Source organism: Schistocerca serialis, chromosome 1 (genome assembly GCF_023864345.2).
Source record: "Schistocerca serialis cubense isolate TAMUIC-IGC-003099 chromosome 1, iqSchSeri2.2, whole genome shotgun sequence".
NCBI lineage: Eukaryota > Metazoa > Arthropoda > Insecta > Orthoptera > Acrididae > Schistocerca > Schistocerca serialis.
The window spans coordinates 223,489,082-223,510,604 of NC_064638.1; the positions used below are offsets into that span (position 1 = coordinate 223,489,082).

The 21,523-nt window shown below is 37.7% G+C and overlaps 1 protein-coding gene across 1 annotated transcript in view; it reads right to left on the bottom strand.

Moving 5' to 3' along the window:
- The window catches only part of LOC126460891 (potassium channel subfamily T member 2), a 627,462-nt gene that overhangs the window by 39,406 nt on the left and 566,533 nt on the right, over positions 1-21,523 (bottom strand). The window contains exons 20-21 of the mRNA XM_050095956.1: positions 15,099-15,284; positions 11,175-11,306 (exon numbers count right to left, since the gene is read on the bottom strand). Of these exons, the coding sequence (XP_049951913.1) occupies positions 11,175-11,306; positions 15,099-15,284 (318 nt within the window). The remainder of the gene's footprint in view (positions 1-11,174; positions 11,307-15,098; positions 15,285-21,523) is intronic.

Consider the following 21,523-nt stretch of genomic DNA (forward strand, 5'->3'; position numbering starts at 1 on the left):
TATTCATCTCTTGGTCTCCCTCAATGATTTTTACCCTACACGCTGCCCTCCAATACTAAACTGGTGATACCTTGATGCCTCAGAACATGTCCTACCAACCGATCCCTTCTTATAGTCAAGTTGTGCCACAAATTTCTCTTCTCCCCAATTCTATTCAATACCTATTCATTAGTTACATGATCTAGTCATCAAATCTTCAGTATTCTTCTGCAGCACCACATTTTGAAAGCTCCTATTCTCTTCTTGTCTGAACTATTTATCGTCCACATTTCACTTCCATACATGGCTACACTCCATATAAAAACTTTCAGAAGTGACTTCCTGACACTTAAATCTATACTTGATGGTAACAAATTTCTCTTCTTCAGAAATGCTTTCCTTGCCAATGCCAGTCTACATTTTATATCCTTTCTACTTCGACCATCATCAGTTATTTTGCTCCCCAAATAGCAAAACTCATTTACTACTTTAAGTATCTCATTTCCTAATGTAATTCCCTCAGCATCACCCAATTTAATTCGACTACATTTCATTATTCTCATTTTGCTTTTGTTGATGTTCATCTTATATCCTCCTTTCAAGACACTGTCCATTCCATTCAACTGCTCTTCCAGGTCCTTTGCCATCTCTGACAGAATTACAATGTCATCAGCAAACCTCAAAGTTTTTATTTTTTCTCCATGGATTATAATTCCTACTACTAATTTTTCTTTTGTTTCCTTCACTGCTTGCTCAATATACAGATTGAATAACATCGGTGATAGGCTACAACCCTGTCTCACTCCCTTCCCAACCACTGCTTCCCTTTCATGCCCCTCGACTCGTATAACTGCCATCTGGTTTCTGTACAAACTGCAAATAGCCTTTCGCTCCCTCTATTTTATGCTTGACACCTTCAGAATTTCAAAAAGAGTATTCCAGTCAACATTGTCAAAATCTTTCTCCTAGTCTACAAATGTTATAAATGTAGGTGTGCCTTTCCTTAAACTGTCTTCTAAGATAAGTCGTAGGGTCAGTATTGCCTCACGTGTTCCAAATATGGAATCCAAACTGAACTTCCCCGAGGTCGGCTTCTACCAGTTTTTCCATTTGTCTGTAAAGAATTTATGATAGTATTTTGCAGCTGCGACTTATTAAACTGATAGTTCAGTAATTTTCACATCTGTCAACACCTGCTTTCTTTGGGATTGGAATTATTATATTCTTCTTGAAGTCTGAGGGTATTTCCCCTGTGTCATACATCTTGCTCACCAGATGGTAGAGTTTTGTCACAGCTGGCTCTCCCAAGGCTGGAATGTTGTCTACTCCTGGGGCCTTGTTTCGACTCAGGTCTTTCAGTGCTCTGTCAAACTCTTCACGCAGTATCATATCTATCATTTCATCTTCATCTACATCCTCTTCCATTTCCATAATATTGTTCTCAAGTACATTGTCCTTTTACAGACCCTTTATATACTCCTTCCACCTTTCTCCTTTCCCTTCTTTGCTTAGAACTCGGTTTCCACCTGAGCTCTTGATATTCATAGTGGTTCTCTTTTCTGCAAAGGTCTCTTTAATTTTCCTGTAAGCAGTATCTATCTTACCCCTAGTGATATATGCCTCTACATCCTTACATTTGTCCTGTAGACATCCTTGCTTAGCCATTTTGCTCTTCCTGTCGCTCTCATTTTTGAGATGTTTGTATTCCTTTTTTCCTGCTTCATTTACTGCATTTTTATATGTTCTCCTTTGAGCAATTAAATGAAATATATCTTCTGCTACCCACAAATTTCTACTAACCATCGTCTTTTTACGTACTTGATCTCTGCTGCCTTCACTTTTTCATCTCTCAAAGCCATCTATTCTTCTTCTATTGTATTTCTTTCCCTCATTCCTGTCACTTGTTCCCTTATGCTCTCCCTGAAACTCTGTACAAACCTCTGGTTCTGTCAGTTTATCCAGGTCCCATCTCCTTAAATTCCCACATTTTTGTAGTTTCTTCGGTTTTAATTCATAGTTCATAACCAACAGATTGCGGTCAGAGTCCACATCTGCCCCTGGAAATGTCTTACAACTTAAAACTTGGTTCCTAAATCTCTGTCTCACCATTACATAATCTATCTGAAACCTTCCAGTATCTCCAGACCTCTTCCATGCACACAACCTTCTTTCATGATTCTTGCACCAAGTGTTAGTTGTGATCAAGTTATGCTCTGAGTAAAACTCTACTGAGCAGCTTCTTATTTCATTCCTTACCGCCATTCCATATTCACCTACTACATCACCTTCTCTTCCTTTTCCCACTATCGAATTCCAGTCACCCACGACTATTAAATTTTCACCCCCTTTCACTATATGAATAATTTCTTTTATCTCATCATACTGTTTAATAGGTCCAACACTTTAATAGGTCATAATTACTACACAAATAAAGATACCTTAAAACAAATTTAACATGTGTATTCCTGAGAAACTAGCAGTTCAAAATTATGTGCCACATCATCCCCTTTCCATTTGAAACATGTAGCACAAAACTAAAATGGCGGATTTCGAGATGGCTACCACTGTTGCCATAGCTCCCATAATTTGTGCCCCCACCTACAGACAACCCACACCACACGTCATTATGATTCCTCACACCATTCAACTTTTACAGGGTATAACCAGATTTTTACCTTATCTTGTATTTAATGGAATGCATTCTCACAACCCTCAAAAGTTATTTCTAAATTTCATTTCTATTCTGATATCATAGATCACACAAAACTATTGCCTAAGCTTGACAACACGGGGATTAGAGGAACAGCTAACAACTGGATAAAGTCATACCTAAGCGGATGAAAACAAGTGGTTGAAGTGCAACATCAAAATTTCATCTAACTCACTCAACACTATTGAAACTATGAAACCATTAAACATGGAGAGCCACAAGGTTCAGTTCTGGGACCTCTTCTATTTCGGTTATATGCGAATGACCTACACAAATTCTGCGAGGACATCATCCAGTTTTTTCTGATGGTACAAGTGTGCTAGTAAGTGGGAAAGAAATGGAAATGCTTGAGAAGTCTACAACAGGAACACTGAACAATATTGAAAACAAGTTCAGTCACAACAAATTGGTATAAATGCATATAAGACAGTGGTACTAAATTTCTATAATGTGAAAAAAGGTGAGCAAACTGTTCAGACTCAGATTTTGACAAAGACCTTCATAATGTAGACAACACTGAGTTATTGGGAGTATGGCTCCAAGACAATCTTAAATGGGGGATGGATATTGAACAAGCCTGTAAGAAATTAAGCACTACATGCTACTTAATGAGAATATTAGGGGGAGGCTGCAACAAAGATTCTCTGAAAACTGTGTATTATGTCTATATATACTAACAACTGAAATATGGAATTATTTTCTGGGGTAACTCTTCTCTTAGCCAAAAGCTCTTTTGGCTACAAAAAAGAATTATAAGAATAATGAAAGGTGTAAAATGGAAACAAAACCTGTACCCACTCTTTATAAAGCTAGAAATCCTCCCACTTCCATGTATATATGTGAATGAGATAACCGTGTTTATGAAAAAATACTCAATGGAAAATCCCACTCTCTTCCAGAAAAATGAAAATATCCACTCCTATAACACCAGGCAAAAAGGAAACTTTCGTTTGGATCCACCCACACCACCCTGAATAAAAAAGGAACCATGTATTATGGGAAAGCTATTTATAATAAACTTCCCCCACAAATTAAATCAATAAATGACCTGGATAATTTCAAGTCAACTGCTATGGAATATGTGACTCACCACTGCTTCAATAGCCTCCACGTGTTCCTTCAGGAAGTTCACTAATGATCTGTGTCTTTGCCTTAGTGATGTATCATATAAATGTTACTAGAACTTCAATGATCTACCATGTAAATGTTGCTGTAATACAAATATTAACCTGCCAGTACAGAACATGCTCTTTCTGGAATGAGATTTTCACTCTGCAGCGGAGTGTGCACTGATATGAAACTTCCTGGCAGATTAAAACTGGGTGCCGGACCGAGACTCGAACTCGGGACTTTCGCCTTTCGCGGGCAAGTACTCTACCAACTGAGCTACCCAAGCACGACTCATGCCCCGTCCTCACAGCTTTACTTCTGCCAGTACCTTGCCTCCTACCTTCCAAACTTTATAGAAGCTCTCCTGCGAACCTTGCAGAACTAGCACTCCTGAAAGAAAGGATATTGTGGAGACATGGCTTAGCCACAGCCTAGGGGATGTTTCCAGAATGAGATTTTCACTCTTCCTCTCTACTTTGGCAATCATTATTTATTTTGCTGTCAAAATACAAAAAGTCATCTACTACTTTGAGTGTCTCATTTAGTAACCTAATTCCTGCAGTACTTCCTGATTTAATTAGACTACATTTCATTACTCTCGTTTTACTTCTTTTGATGTTAGTCTTATAACCTCTTTTCAAGATACTATACATTCTATTCAACTGCTGTTCCAGGTCCTTTGCTGCCTCTGACGGAATTATGTCATCAGCAAACATCAACATTTTTGTTTCTTCCTCCTGAACTTTAATTTCCTTTCCAGATTTCTCCTTTCAGATCCTATACTGTCTGCTCAACATACATACTGAATAACATAGGGAATTGTGTACAGCTTTGTCTCACTCCTTTCTCAACTGATGCTTCTCTTTCATATCTTTTGGTTCTAACAACTGCAGTCTCATTTCTGTACTATTTGTAAATAATTTTTCACTCCGTGTATCTTATACCAATTACCTTCAGAATTTCAAAGAGTGTATTCCAGTCAGCACTGTCAAATGCTTTATTTAAATATACAAATGCTACAAGCTTAGTTTGCCTTTCTTTATCCTGCCTTCTAAAATAAATCAAAGGGTCATTATGGCCTCACATGTTAGTACAGTTTTGGAGAGAACCCTAACTGATCTTCCCTGAAACCAGTTTCTATCAGCTTTTGCATTCTTCTGTAAATAATTCATCTTCGTATTTTCCACAAGTATGACTCATTAAGCTGACAGATCATTAAGTCACATCTGTCAGATACTAAGTCCTTAGCACCTAACTTCTTACAAACTGGAATTAAGACATTCTTTTCGAAATTGCAAGGCATTTCACCTGTCTAAATATACTGCATAGGTGGAAGAGTTACATCATGGCTGGCTCTCTCAAGAATCTATGGATGGCTCTCTCAAGAATCTCAATAATTCTGAGGGAATGTTGTCTACTCTAGGAGCCTTGTTTCAATTTAAGTGTTTTAGTGCTCTGTCAAATTCTTTTTGCAATCTCCTATCTCATCTTCACTTACTTCCTCTCCTTACTCTATAATATTGTCCTCAAGATAGTTTCCCCAATATAAACCCTCTACATCCCTTTCACCTTTCTGCTTTCCATTCTTTGAGTAGTACTGGCTTGCCATATAAGCTCTTGCTAACCAGTTTTTCTCATCTCCAATGGCCTCTTTCATTTTCCTATAGGTGGTCTCTATCTTTCCACTAGTCACGAATGTTTCTACAGCCTTACAGTTATACTCTAGTCATTCTTGGTTAGTTATTTTGCATTTCCTTCTAAAATAAATCAAAGGGTCATTATGGCCTCACATGTTAGTACAGTTTTGGAGAGAACCTTAACTGATCTTCCCTGAAACCAGTTTCTATCAGCTTTTGCATTCTTCTGTAAATAATTCATCTTCGTATTTTCCACAAGTATGACTCATTAAGCTGACAGATCATTAAGTCACATCTGTCAGGTACTAAGTCCTTAGCACCTAACTTCTTACAAACTGGAATTAAGACATTCTTTTCGAAATTGCAAGGCATTTCACCTGTCTAAATATACTGCATAGGTGGAAGAGTTGAATTATCAGCACAGCAAGGTCACATTGCCTAATGTTACAAGGCAAGATCTGTCAATCATCCAGAATAGCGCACTGCATTCATGTGGCAAAACTGCACAAGTAGCGCTCACTGTCTATTACTCACTTCACCTATGTTGCAGAAGCATGTGCCTGGCACTTCCCTCACTTGCTATCACTTTTCAGATGAGTCAAATTCAGTATCTCCAGTGCTATCCATGAATTTCTACTAGGGATTGTCTTTATACCTAAGTGATCCTCTGCTGCCTTCAATATTACATCTTCTAGAGATACTGATTCATCTCCTATTGTATTCCTTTCTCTGTTTCAGTCAAGTATTGTCTAATGTTCCTTTGGAAAGTTCTTTCAATTTATTTATGCCTCATCTCCTTATATTCTTATCTTTTTGTAATTCCTTTAGTTTTAATTTACAGTTGAAAACCATTTGATCCGTATCTCCCCCTGGAATCATTTTACTGTTTAATATCTGGTCTTACCATTATAGAACCATATCTGGTTTCAAAATCTCTGTCTTATCATTATATAACCAATGTGAAGCCTTCCAGTGTCCCCATGTCTCTTCTCTTTCACGTACACAAGCTTCTTTCAAAATTCTTTAACTGTGTTGGCAATATTTAAATTATGCTGTGTGAAAAGCTCCCTCTTTCATTCCTTTCTACCAGTCCATGTTCTCCTACTATTTTTCCAACTCTTCCTTTCTCTATCATTAAATCTCAGTCACTGGTCCCACTTAAATTTTCATCTTCCTCACTTATATGAATAATTTCCTCTAACTCGTCATACATTCTTTCATTCTCTTCATCTGCTGCAGAGCTAGTTTGCACATAAACTTGTACTGACATGGTGAATTTTGGATCCATGTCTATCATGGCAGCAATACTGGATTTGCTATGTTGTTTATAATAGCTTGCCTGTATTCCTATAATGTTATTCATTGTTAGGCCAACTATTCCATCACTCTTATATGCTTTTCTGCTGATAACACTGTATTGAGCTAACAAGAACTACTGTTCTTCCTGCCACTGCAGTTTACTAATTCCCACTATATCTAACTTCAACCTGTCCATTTCCCATTTTAAATTCTCTTACCCACCCATCTGATTAAGGGATCTAAAGGTCTATGTTTCGAGTCATAGAAAGCCAGTTTTGTTTTTCCTTGTGACTACATCTTCCTGGATTTTACCTCCAGCATATTATACCCAAGAGGATGCATCATTATTCAGCCTTACAGTAGGGCTGCATCCCCTCAGGAATAATAATGGCTTTAGTTTCCTCCTTGCTTTCAGCCATTTGAATTATCAGCACAGCAAGGTCACATTGCCTAATGTTACAAGGCAAGATCTGTCAATCATCCAGAATAGCGCACTGCATTCATGTGGCAAAACTGCACAAGTAGCGCTCACTGTCTATTACTCACTTCACCTATGTTGCAGAAGCATGTGCCTGGCACTTCCCTCACTTGCTATCACATGGTTTCACTTGGTATGACATGGCGCTCACTCACCGAGTGTGGAGTAACAGATGGCTGGCCCTGCCAAACAGCTAAGGAAACATCGAATCTAAACAGCTTCATCTCAACATAGTGGCAGTAATCGACCCTGCAAGTATTGGAAAGCGTTTAGAAGTAGGACTTCTTTTACGCTGTTTTACTTGTTTTCTATCGAGAAGGTGAGTGCTGTGTACCCAAGATTCATCAAGTAGCACCACAGTGACTGAAAATGATTATGTACAATTGAAGTGATGATCAAATATTGAATGTTGTTGAAAATCACTGATTTAACTGTGGAACTATAAATTTGCATTAATGAAAGATGATGAAGTAATACTTGCATTCAGTCTGCAGCTAAAATCACAGACACTGAGACGTATTTTGGACAGAACAAATAAAAAAATTATGTTAATGAACATGACAACTGATTATAATTATCTACATTGTTTGTAATTAACAAAAGAAAAAAAGACTTCAATCCAGGTACACTGTAGGTTCTCATGAGTAAATTGAACACATTGATAATATCAACTGCAATAACAGCAAAGAGGAATGAAGTGCATGGTGTAGTGGTAAGCAGAGATGGGCTTTATTTGAATAAATTGCTGTCTGCATAATCATTTGAATATATACATCATTCAAACAAATTTATTTGTGAATAAATTATCTGTAGCTTAAATAATGAATAATGTAGAATGCCTCTATATTTTCTTCATTACTAATTTATTAACAACTTGCACAGGAATATTCCTTGGTGGTCAGGTGGGTTAAATTCTAGAACACAAAATTGAAGGTTTAGGATTAGATCTCTGACTGGTCCTATGATCTTCTCTGTCATTATCATTTCTTTCACCTTTAATTATAACAAAAATGTCAAGTCAAGTTGCCCCATGTTTCAGAGTACACATTGAAATGTAGGCCCCTCTCTAACTAACTCTGTAAGTCAGTTCAGAGGTGGGAGAAAGTAAAGTAAACGAGAGAACAAAGCAAGAACTCAGTGGTTGGTAATGACTGAAGATAAGATTAGATTAGATTTACTTTCATTCCAACTGATCCATAGTGAGGAGGTCCTCCAGGATGTAGAACATGTCAGAAAAACAATAATACATGACAAATATTTATAACTCAAACAAATAAGCTAATGTACCATTCCACAGGTCTCAAGTGGAATAATCGTAATTCTTTTAGTGAACACTATGTGAAAGAATCATTTTACAAACACTAATGCACTGAATTTAAAATAGACTTTAGATTAAAAGTCTCCTAAAATGACTGTGGAATGCTGCTGAACATCCAAAGCCATTAAAAAATGTTTTAGAATTAACTCTGAGCAAGCATCCCGATAGAACATAGAATAGTTTTTCACTGTAACAAGTGTCTATGCAGTTACACAGAGCTTTGAGTTTGAAAAGTTCCATAAGAGACAAAGGGTTTCGGTACGTAAAGGAGTTCACAGTACTGCAGCCCAGAGCCAACATTTTTTTTATTGAGAACAGGTCAGGATGACCAGAAGACTTTTGTTTGGCCTCTCTACACCAACTGCAATCATTGCAGCACTGTCTTAAGCACAGTTTAAAACTAAATAGTTCACATGCATTGTTGTCCATGAGCTAGGGAGGCTTACAACAAACTACTGGCAAATATTAGCCACAGACATGTCAAAGAAATTAGGCCACAACGATGTTATGCCATAAAAAGAAAATTTTTTTTTAACATTTCCTGGTAGGTGAACCTAACGTAGAATCACTATGAATTATTTGCAAAAATTAATGATTTCTAAATTTTTGCTGAAGATGATTATGTTCTGAAACCTTTGTATTGTTATACTGAAATAAAGATGACTTCAGGAGATATGAGTATAATGTACTGATATCCTCTCTACATGCATAGAAAGCATTTGCTTTAGTGTGTCACAATGGCACATCTTTGCACAACAAATAAACTTTCTGATGAGATGTTTGGAAAAAAAGGGGTTTTTCAAAAATGTTTTCAATTTTTTTTCAAAAACTAATTAAAACAACAAAAAGTACATTTGCTTAATAAACGGCAAAGAATTAGAGGAATAAACTTCATCAGTTTTCATATGTATTCATTAATTTATGTTTTTAATCATGGAAATGAATAATTGCTCCAATAAATATTTTTATTTGTTATTCACAAATAATGAACAATAATTTTTAATCTGCATTCGTCATTTGGCCCAATGCAGATGGTAAGTAAAGCGCATTGTGCATTCACACCTGCAAATTCACGGTTTACTTACCAGTGAGTGCAAGTGTGTGATATCTGCATGGCTGTGGACAAGTGTGTGACCCTTTGTGTGGCCACAGCCAACTGTTCACTCAATTGTGTTATTAGGCAAGGAAGAAGTGGTCATCTTTGGCAATTTCCGCTAACTGTCATGAAGCGTATTTGTACTCTCTCTTGCACGCACCTGCACTCGCAGGTCCTAATCCAGACTGCTAGCCCAGTAGCCACTGAAAAACCTGTCACCCCTCTTCATCCCAACCACAGGTTAGTCTGACTTCTCTACAGATACTTCTCTACTGTGGTTGGGCCTATGGTACAGCTACCTAGCTACCTTTATCAATGAGGTACATAAGCTGCTGCCCCCCCACCCCCTCTGGGCAACATCCTTGATTCATGAAGACTGAAGAATGATATGAAGACTGAAAAGACAGTTGCCACAAACCCTTTAAAGAGATGAAATCAAAGACATGTCTGTCAGTAAATGTATCCAGCAGTTCTGCTGGACAGTCACTAAGAAAATTAACTATCACATTGTGAATAATCAATTTCCCGATGCCCTCCTGAAGGGGGCAATTTGATTTCAGAAAAAAATAAATACATGAAAGGCTGCTCTTAACTGAAGAGTTACTCAAAATACAGTGCATTGTTATGCATGGATCAGTCGAGATGATTTGTTTCTGCTTTTTTGTGATCTGGGCTACTGTAGCCACTGGCTGGTATAGTTAAATGTGGAATGCAGATCATCATACAAAGCATTCCCAGAACTACCATGAAAAATCCTAAGACCAATAGATATTAAATGCTGGATATTTGAATTTTTACCTATTTGCCTATTCAGATACCTAACCATGTACAGTTAGATTTACAGTTTGTTATGCAATACATGACACTAATATATTAAGAATTATTTGACATGATTTGAAAGTGGTAAGATACTAAAATCAGGCATATAGAATTACATTTCTCAAGCATGCGTAAGTTTTCTTTACAAGAGCCATAATGCAAAGAAAGTATTATTTTATACATAGGAAAATATTCCTACTGGAAAGTTGGCCAGATATAAGAAAGTGGTGCGTGTGCATTCACTGGAGAGAAACTTTCAAGAACTCTTTTTGAAATGAAAGTATTTGAAAAAAAAAAAAAAAAAAAAAAAAAAAATCACTTGAAATGACTGCAAGCCATGCCACTGAAGTAGTAGTTACATATTGTTTCAGAAAAAAGGAAGGTAAAGAGTTAAAGGTATATTAAAAACAAGAAGTATTTCATAATTGTATTGCAAAAATGAAGTAAAAAGCAATGTGAAATAGGAAAAAAATATACACAATCTAAAGAGCAGAAAACTTGATACTATCAAAAATTTAAAGAAAATATGTAGACAAGTAAAAATAAAACCTGAGTAACATAAATAAAACAAATTTCTCAAAAGTAATTGAAATAATATTTAAGACTCAAACACTTTCAAGTATCATGACAATACACCATTATTGTGTTGACACCCGACATGAGTTACTCACCATGGAAGGCACACGCACACACCCTGGCCATCGTCGAGATGAACTGCTATTACTCACGTGGGACGAATCAGCAAGTGAGGTATCCTGTGTACGATAGATACCAATTGGTATCTCACATGTTGTTGAACATAATTTCTGATACAGTCTTCCATACGTTCTGATCCACATGTCATCTTTTGTAATTTTCATCTAGAAAACAAAAGTACGCGGAATGTATGACCTATACAAAATATAATTCCAAGAATAAAGTTTTCATTCATGGATATTCCACACATATCATAGTTACGATTAATATAAAATAGTAAAAATTAAAAATAAATAAATAAAGATCAAGAGTATAATTTTAATTTCAACCTAAATACAAAGTTCACACCCACATATTTGAGTTCAAACCTTTCAGTTGTATGTCACATTCTGACCATGTTAATTGACATATTTTTTCCTCCTCAGTCTCACCTTTCTCTTTGATCACACTCAGGAAAACTCTTCTTTGTTGAAGGTAATTTCTGAATATTTTTGTCATCTACCTGTTTTTCTTTTGCATTTTAACAATGGCTACTTATTGTTATCTTGTACATTAACATCTTTATTTTTCACATTTTCTCTTCCCATATGCAAATTTTTCCTATGAACGTATCTTTTTCAGCTGTTTTTGTGTCCTTAACGTGATTCTAACTTTGTGATTTTGTTGCTTTGCGCTTCCTGCTGGTTTAATATCAATGTAACCTGTAAAGTTGGCTCACCACTTATCTTGTGCATTTTTTCACTTCTATATTTCATGAAACAAACAGTAATTATTGAGTTATGCATGCCTCCCTACTTTTGTTGACCATTTCAGGTCTACTGCAGAGTTCTATGTCTTCCTTTCATCATGTTCATTCCTTATCTGTCATATGATAAAGTTCCAGTGACTCAAAACTGTTCACTGTTCATTATTATTCATGTTTTGTACCAATTCTTAAGTTTACAAAGAGATTCCATAGTTTCATCATCATCAGCCTTGCCTTTGATGAAAGTTTTTCTGTACTTTTTGAAAGCTGTGAGTGGCATACATAACGTGTGGTGAACAGATTCTTGTATTTATATTACAGCTTAAATTAACCAAGCTGATGCAATAATTGATAAACACTTAAATTGGGTCTAGTATTGTGTTTCTTCGATTAGTGTTATGTCCTAAAATGAGATCCAAATACTTGAAGACTTGATGTTGTCCCACTTTAGTGCAAATACATATTTGATACACCACACCATGTCACTTTAAAGAAACTATCACGACTCAGGTGCAATCTGAAACTGTAATTACTGCCTCCATTTCATCATCTCCTCAGTAATTGCTGACACAAATATAACATTTCTAAATGAACAAATTAATAATTCACTCAATTCTTATATTGCAAATTATTCTTAGTTTTCCTCATATCATACGGTTTTATGTCAAATACTATGTTGAGAGTCTGCAGAGTCTCAAGATAATTACTTGCAGTGTTAGACACATTTTCATTCCATACCTCTGATTTGTACTACAGTTATTATTATATGAACTGATAACATATACTCATGAGACATCATATGCTTTCCCAGCGTAATAAGTTTTGAAAGTCTCTTCGGGTTTGCTGCTGGATACTAAAATCAAGTCAACCCGATATTTCAGTGATCCAACTGGTCACCATCTTCAGGAGAATGCTGCTTCTGTTAATGAGTCCCACTGAGAACAGTTCTCAGAAGGATGCATCAGCAGAAACAGCATTCTCCTGAAGATGGCGACCAGATGGATCACTGAAATTTTGGATTGAGCTGATTTTAGGATACAGCAGCAAACCCGAAGAGACTTTTAATACATACTCATGCATTGTCATCAGTTGTTATGTAAAATTCTACATGTTTATGGAGCAGAATGCAAAATGCCTGGTCTGAAGTAAGAGAGGGTTTCTGGCCTGGAAGTGAGAGGGTATCTGGCATAGGCAAATAACTGATAAATAAACACAAACAATGGAAAATCCAGGATGAAATGCAACAAAATTAGAGAAGGAAAGTTGCAGCACTTCACTGTCCATCACCTCCATCATACTATCCCTCCCCCTTACCACCCCAGCCTCCTCCTTAACCCCACCCAGTCGCCACTCCCATCATGTACTGGTGCTGCTGCTCGCAGTGTGGTTTCAGTTGTCTGGGACTGCACAGTGCGTGCTAGTTGCGTTTGCGTGAGTGTGTGTGTAGATGTGTCTATTGCTGACAAAGGCGTCAATGGCTGAAAGCAATAATTGTGTGAATCTTTTTTTTGTGCCTATTGCGACTCAGCATCTCCGCCATATGGTGAGTAGCAACTTTCCTTCTCTAATATTGATAAATAAATGCTATAGAGCATGGCATGAAGTATAATCTGTAAGGTCTTTTTTTTCACCATCAATTTTGTAGAGATAGATTTTGATGATATGTGTGGGAAACTCAGCCAGTGGCATGACATATCAAAGGTTTCTACGGAATACAAGTGTCGTCTTTTAAATTTTTACAGAAACAATAAAAGAAAATTTTTTTTGTACATACTTCTGCATGTGTTCACATAAATTCTGGAAATGTATTTTCTCTCTAAATGTGAAAAATTCAGCAGCTCCTTGAGGTGACAAAAATTGATGTCTACAACACAAGGGACCAAATGAAAGTCATTAAGCAACAAATAAGATGAACATGGGCAATGAAACATTAATTTGGTATTTTCCTCCAACAGATAACGAAATGTTTCACAGCTGGTATTGTCATGATGTAGAGCAATATGTTGTTTCCCATTGCATTTCTAAGTTACATCAATAGTTGTGGGAAAAACTGTTGTACACCACGCAGCAGCAACTATTCTTCAATCCTCTAAAGGAGGCTGTTCCAGATTGAGTGCCCACCTGTTGGCAGGCGACTACCATGGAACAAATGGGCAAACTACTGTTGCACAAGTATTCAGGTAATTGGGCCATAGGCTATGCAATCCATGACCCCAGATAAATGACTGTATACAGGGACAGCCAAGTGACACATGTATGTTCGGACCACTTGTGCCAGTGCCGCCTGTTTGGTAGCCTACACTATCTGTGCCTTCCCCCAGGTGAGCTAATAAGCACTCATCCCTAAGGGGCTGCACTGCAGCAGCTTGCTCTAAAGCAATGGGCATGAAAAGTCAAATGTAATCAAACAAACAAGCTATAATTTTCTAGGAAGTGTTTAATGAATGAACCACTTTTACTGGTTTTGGTTCATCTTGATACACCCAAATAGCTGACTGCCACTTAGTTTTCAGTTAATATGACTATATCCTATGTTCATCTCCAGTTATAATGTTAGACACAGATTTTCCATTTCCTGTATTGAATTTTATCATTTAACACAATCCATTTTTTTGGGCTTTAGTCAGGTTCTGTGGAATCTATTAGACACAGATCTTTTCCACAGAAAATTTTCATGTAAAATCAAAGGTACTTTAGTCTATGACAGGCCTGAGGATGCCTCCATCACATAGTTAGGTAACATGGTCATAATTTTAATTATTCTAAGCACAACATAGATGCTTTTTAGAACAAATGATTTTTGGATGACTTTCACAAAATTTATTGCTGATGGAAGCATAACCATGAAAAAATCCTGCAAATCAATTGTACAGTCTCTTCCGAAGGTGTAAAAGCTGAATGTAGCAATTGAAACATTGACGTTAAGTTAGGTCTGTACAAAAACCTTCAAGATTTTCATTCCTTTCCACAGTATGGTTTCTCTAAGCCCTCTCTGTAAAAAGGAAACCAAGCAGTCAATTTCTGAGATGCCATTGCTTTAACAAAATTTTAAAAAGTAATAACTTCACAGGTATATGGAGTCATCTGACAGTTGTTTTGTAAGAACTTGGGGGTGATCCTTCTAATTTCTGGAGTAATAATCTATCCATAAAGATGGAAACTAAATACACTATATCACTGATTTATTATAGAATAATTTGTGTAGACTTACAGATGTCAAAAATCCAGATCCTGGAGCTTGATCAATTCCAAGAAGAAGTCTGACAAATGTGATAACATAATCCTTAACGAACGCTTGATACAAGAGTGTATCCAACATACTAGCACTGAATACACTACCAGCTGCAAATGGAAGCCTAAACATATAGGAGATGTGTGATCCTCGTTCCTTCTCTCGCTGAAAATAAAAGCAGAAATATGTTAATATTACAAGCAACCCAAGCTTTCTCTGATACTATCACGTTATTAATTTTTATAAAAAAAGAAACAGAAACACAAATCTACCATACAGAATGCTTGCTTCATCATTAAGAGTACAATAATAAGACACTAAATAAATATCTAAAAGCCATCCAGATTATTATTTCATGAAACATGGTGCATTATCAACACAACAGCACTTTAAATACTTTGCAGAACTAGGTATCAAGAAAGATGATGCAAATCTAAGAACTGTGTGGAGACAGTCGTTAACTAAGGTCTTGCCTTCAATTTTCTTAAAATTTTTTCCATGTTTGTTCTTCAAGTTTTAAGAATATATTGCTGTGTAATGTACAGGTTCTATTGTTGCACTAACCATTATCTCACTTTCATTCACCACAGGCACTAGGCAATGACATTTGTTAATACTGAAAATGAAATACGCTACTGTTTGCAAAAAGTACGAGGCGTGTTTTTTAAGTAAGGTTCATTTTGTTGTAGACACTAGTAGTACGCGTGCGTACCACAATGAGTGTATGTGTCATGTACAGGCATACCTCGGGAACAAATGTGCTCAGTTTCAGCTCTGTAGCTAACCTGTACGGTTATGTTCTGTGTTTTCAAAATGTTTAAGACTATCAACTCACCTGCCGTATGTGAGGTTCGCTCAGTGATGCGGTTTTTGTCAGCAAGGAACCTGTCTGATGCAGAAATTCATCGACAGATTTGCGAAGTGTACGGTGATACTGTTATAAGTGAAAGCAAACTGCATAAGTGGGTACGAGAATTCTTTGATTACAGACGATTTGGTGGTTCAGTTGAAGCGAGGATTCGTGAGAACAGGCACTTCACAATAATAGGTCTCTCAAACAAATTTCCTGATGTGTCGAGATCAGAGCTTTATAACATTGTTTCTGAACACCTAAAGTTTAGGAAACTGTGTTCCCATTGGGTCCTGAAACTCCTAACAGAGGACCACAAAACCAAAGATTTGAGTGTGCAATGAAATTCTTGACTCGTTATCATGAAGAAAATGACGTCTTCTTGAGTCAGATGGTAATTGGAGATGAAACACGGGTTTCGCATATCACGACCAAATCGAAGCAACAGAGCACGGAATGAAGACTCACATACTCACCTGTAAAGGTGAAGGCCAAACAGACTCTGTCCCAGTGCAAAATCATGGTGTTGGTGTTTTGGGATAGGCATGGTGTTTTGTTGGTCGACTTCAAGCTACAAGGAACCACTATCAATGCAGAAGCATACTACCAAACCCTGAGAAAGCTATGCAGAGCAATTTAAAACAAAAGATGCAGCATGCTGACAAAGGGAATTGTTCTTTTCGATGACAATGCAAGACCTCACACTGCAGATCAGACCCGCAATTTATGGGACAGTTTTGGCTGGGAAGTTTTAGACCACCCACCCTACAGTCCTGATCTTGCACCAAGCAATTACCATCTGTTCCTCCACCACAAACAACACCTCAGTGGCAACTGTTACAATGACGACGACAACGTGAAAATGGCAGTGACCTCTTGGTTATCGGAGCAGGAGGCAAGTTTTTATGAAGAGGGTATTTTAAAACTTGTTGAGAGGTATGATACACATTTCAACAAACTTGGCAACTATGTCAAAAAATAGAATAAAGTATGTCATTTCTGAAAATAAATTTACTTTTTTTGAAATAACCTTACATTGTGTACTTATGTTCAAACAGACCTTACTTAAAAAACATGCCTCGTAAACACTCAGAAGTAATGGTCTGCAACACAGCATGATAAGACGATGAGTAGGACAGACGAACAATAATAACTGATTTAAATACAGAGGGTTTGCGAAGGCACACCAGCACCCTCTCTTGTGTGACTGGACAGGTCAGTGTTACGAAACATTCAGTCAGTGTGGAGCCATCACATGAAGTGGAAACCTGTAAGCAAGTGCCACTATGCCTCGCCAACATCACAGAGTCGAATATTGGCATGTGAGTGTGTTCCCCCAGGTGTGGATCTATCATTCTGTGACACTGCGGCTCATACAGGATATGCTGCTTCAACAGTGAGGTGTACGTGGACCCAGTGGAGAGAAGAAGGCTGTTCAAAGTCCCAACAGGGTACTGGACAACACAATGTGACCACAGTGCAAGATGACCGCCATCTTTCCCGCCTGGCCGTAAGAGACACAACAGCTTCATCCACAGTGTTGGCATGATGTTGGAGTGCTGCAACAGGTGTGGACAATTCAGTATCAACAGTTCAATGCCATCTTCTGTCAGCTGGACAGGTGACATAACGTCAGCTTTCACTGACCAGAACTCACAAACACTGCAGACTGCAATGGGCTTGTGAATGTCGACACTGGCATGCTGAGTGGCAAATGAAATGTTTTTAGATGAGTCTCACTTCAACTTGTCCTACAGTGATGGTTGCATGTGCGTTGACACCGCCATAGTGAACACAATCAGGCAGACTGTAGTGTTGATCAGCATGGTGGACAAATGTTTGCAACACATGATCTCGCAGCCTACATCTTGAGTGCAATATGAACAGCTGCCATTCTTCAGGAAGCCTTTACAGCCTCAGGCACTGCTCCTCCTGCAGGCCATTCCATGAGCCATATTTCAGCAGGACATTTTCCAGCCACACATGGGGAGGTATGTGCAAGCTTTCTTTGAAGAATGGCGGCTACCACCGCTTCCCCGGACTGCTCATTCACTTGAGATGTCACCCACCAAACACGTTTGGGATATGGTCACTCATTAGTTTGTTCATTCAGGTCCTCCTGCAGCCACAGTTGAAGATTTGTGGATGCACATACAAATTGCGTGGTAGAGCATTGCCGAGCAGCATAAGCAGACACACTTTGATTCTATGTCATGACATGTAGAAGCTCTGACTGCAGCATGTGGTGGCACTACTCTGTACGGAATTTCCACAGTCACAGACATTGGTCTGTAATGCTAGTCATTTATGTAGTGACACATCCATAATCAGTTGAATAAACTTCATTGGGATCAAATCCATCTGTCTTGGTGAGTCACTTTTCCAAACAGTAGTGTACTAAAATTGAGTTTTCCTCAAAACCAACTGTGTTCTACATTCACCATAACCAGACATGACTATTTTTAAACACATGCCATTATTTATTCCTTGAAGTTGGCCAGATTAGCAAGGTACTAAAAGTAACAGCTTAATTGAGCTTGTAGTCAAAAGAAAAATAGTACACAGATTTGTATTCACACAAATCACAATTTGGAACAGGTCTTTTATCTGTATATGTTGATTCCTCTACTTTAGTCTTGTTTATGAGATTTATTTGTAACTGATTCAGAACAGAATTAATGTACATCTTTTATCTGAAAATGTTGCTCCTACCACTCACTATGTGTGTGTGTGTATGTATATATGCTCTTGAGTCTCGCAAGTTAAGATTAATTTTATTAAGATAGCAAGAAGCAAATATTTGGTTATTGTTACTGTATAAGATACGAAACTATCATTTTGACTCTTGGAATGGGAGGTTTTACGAGAATGAGACAAACGACAATCAGATATTTGAGGTACGCATAATATATTGTTGCTGCGATCATTCTCTTATCAGTTTGTCAGCTAGCAGGGTACAGGAAATTGTTGCATCTGTAGTAGTTAAGTAATATATAACACTGCGTAAAACTTGGAAATGTTAATCAATTGTTAGCTTGTCAATATATCTTTACTTTGCTTTAAATATAATTTTGGCAGCTGTGTATTCATCTCCATGTAATGTAATGTCTAAAACATATATCTGAGAATTTCTAACTCACAAGCAGTTGGTTACTCAATCCGAAGGTTTTCTTTCCAATTTTTTCAATTTAAATTCAAAATTCTCCTAATATGCAGCATTATGTTGAATGTAATCAGATATGAAACTGACCAGTAACTTCAGTAATTGAGTTGGTCACATCAAGACTAAGAATGTACAGTAAACTGAAAGAATTTGTATTACGTCTTGGATCTTGCCATCATTTAAAATAAAAAAAAAATTGAAAAAAGGTCAGTTTTGAGTTTACAGGGAGCAGCATTCAGACACACATTTCCCAGGAACAGAAAAATACATTGCATTTAAAATTATGCACTACAGAGTAAACAGTATCAAAAAAGAATCCCTAATGTTAATCAGAACTAAATATCATTCAAACAATGCTCAAATACGAGGGCAGTTCAATAAGTAATGCAACACAATTTTTTCTGAAACAGGGGTTGTTTTATTCAGCATTGAAATACACCAGGTTATTCCCCAATCTTTTAGCTACACAACACTATTTTTCAACATACTCTCCATTCAATGCTACGGCCTTACGCCACCTTGAAATGAGGGCCTGTATGCCTGCACGGTACCATTCCACTCGTCGATGTCGGAGCCAACGTCGTACTGCATCAATAACTTCTTCATCATCCGCGTAGTGCCTCCCACGGATTGCGTCCTTCATTGGGCCAAACATATGGAAATCCGACGGTGCGAGATCGGGGCTGTAGGGTGCATGAGGAAGAACAGTCCACTGAAGTTTTGTGAGCTCCTCTCGGGTGCGAAGACTTGTGTGAGGTCTTGCGTTGTCATGAAGAAGGAGAAGTTCGTTCAGATTTTTGTGCCTACGAACACGCTGAAGTCGTTTCTTCAATTTCTGAAGAGTAGCACAATACACTTCAGAGTTGATCGTTTGACCATGGGGAAGGACATCAAACAGAATAACCCCTTCAGCGTCCCAGAAGGCTGTAACCATGACTTTACCGGCTGAGGGTATGGCTTTAAACTTTTTCTTGGTAGGGGAGTGGGTGTGGCGCCACTCCATTGATTGCCGTTTTGTTTCAGGTTCGAAGTGATGAACCCATGTTTCATCGCCTGTAACAATCTTTGACAAGAAATTGTCACCCTCAGCCACATGACGAGCAAGCAATTCCGCACAGATGGTTCTCCTTTGCTCTTTATGGTGTTCGGTTAGACAACGAGGGACCCAGCGGGAACAAACCTTTGAATATCCCAACTGGTGAACAATTGTGACAGCACTACCAACAGAGATGTCAAGTTGAGCACTGAGTTGTTTGATGGTGATCTGTCGATCATCTCGAACGAGTGTGTTCGCATGCTCCGCCATTGCAGGAGTCACAGCTGTGCACGGCCGGCCCGCACGCGGGAGATCAGACAGTCTTGCTTGACCTTGCGGCGATGATGACACACGCTTTACCCAATGACTCACCGTGCTTTTGTCCACTGCCAGATCACCGTAGACATTCTGCAAGTGCCTATGAATATCTGAGATGCCCTGGTTTTCCGCCAAAAGAAACTCGATCACTGCCCATTGTTTGCAACGCACATCCGTTACAGACGCCATTTTAACAGCTCCGTACAGCGCTGCCACCTGCCGGAAGTCAATGAAACTATACGAGATGAAGCAGGAATGTTTGAAAATATTCCACAAGAAATTTCCGGTTTTTTCAACCAAAATTGGCCGAGAAAAAAAATGTGTTGCATTACTTATTGAACTGCCCTCGTACAAACGATACTCAAACGTGATAATTAATACATGTTCTGCAAAGGCCCCTCTACAAAAATGGAGGGGAAAAAATTTAGACTGTTATATACCGTACTACATAAGAAAAAGAATACTTATTCAAAAAAGATACAGGTATGCATAACCTTTTGCATTAATTGTAAAGTGGCAAACACATACCATACAGCAATCAGTAAACAATGAAGCCAACAGCTGTCTTCCAGAATTGCTTAGTTTCCTACATAGTACAGATCTACAAGAAGCTTGCATAAAAGTGAGCTGTAGTCACACACATACAAGACACTAAACTCAAAGCGAAAGAACATAGTGGAGCCTTTATGTCTGTAGCCTACCGAAAAGAAAATGATATGACATAGCATAACTGATTATTTAAGAACGTACATGCAATAAAATTAAATAAAAAACACTTAGTACATGTGATCAGTTAAAAACAACATTATTCACTAAGCTTAAAGTCCTCAGTAATATTACGGATAATATTTTTTAGGTTACCAGCTGCAATGAATGTGGAGCAAAAAGTGCTGCCATACATCTGGGAATGATCTTCCGAATATCAGATGGTTTGATTCTCTGCATTTTTTGGTTTTCCTCATATTTTATGATAATCTTATGTAACATACAATGGAATAATTTATTTCAAATAACATAATTTTCTTTTATGAGTGTCT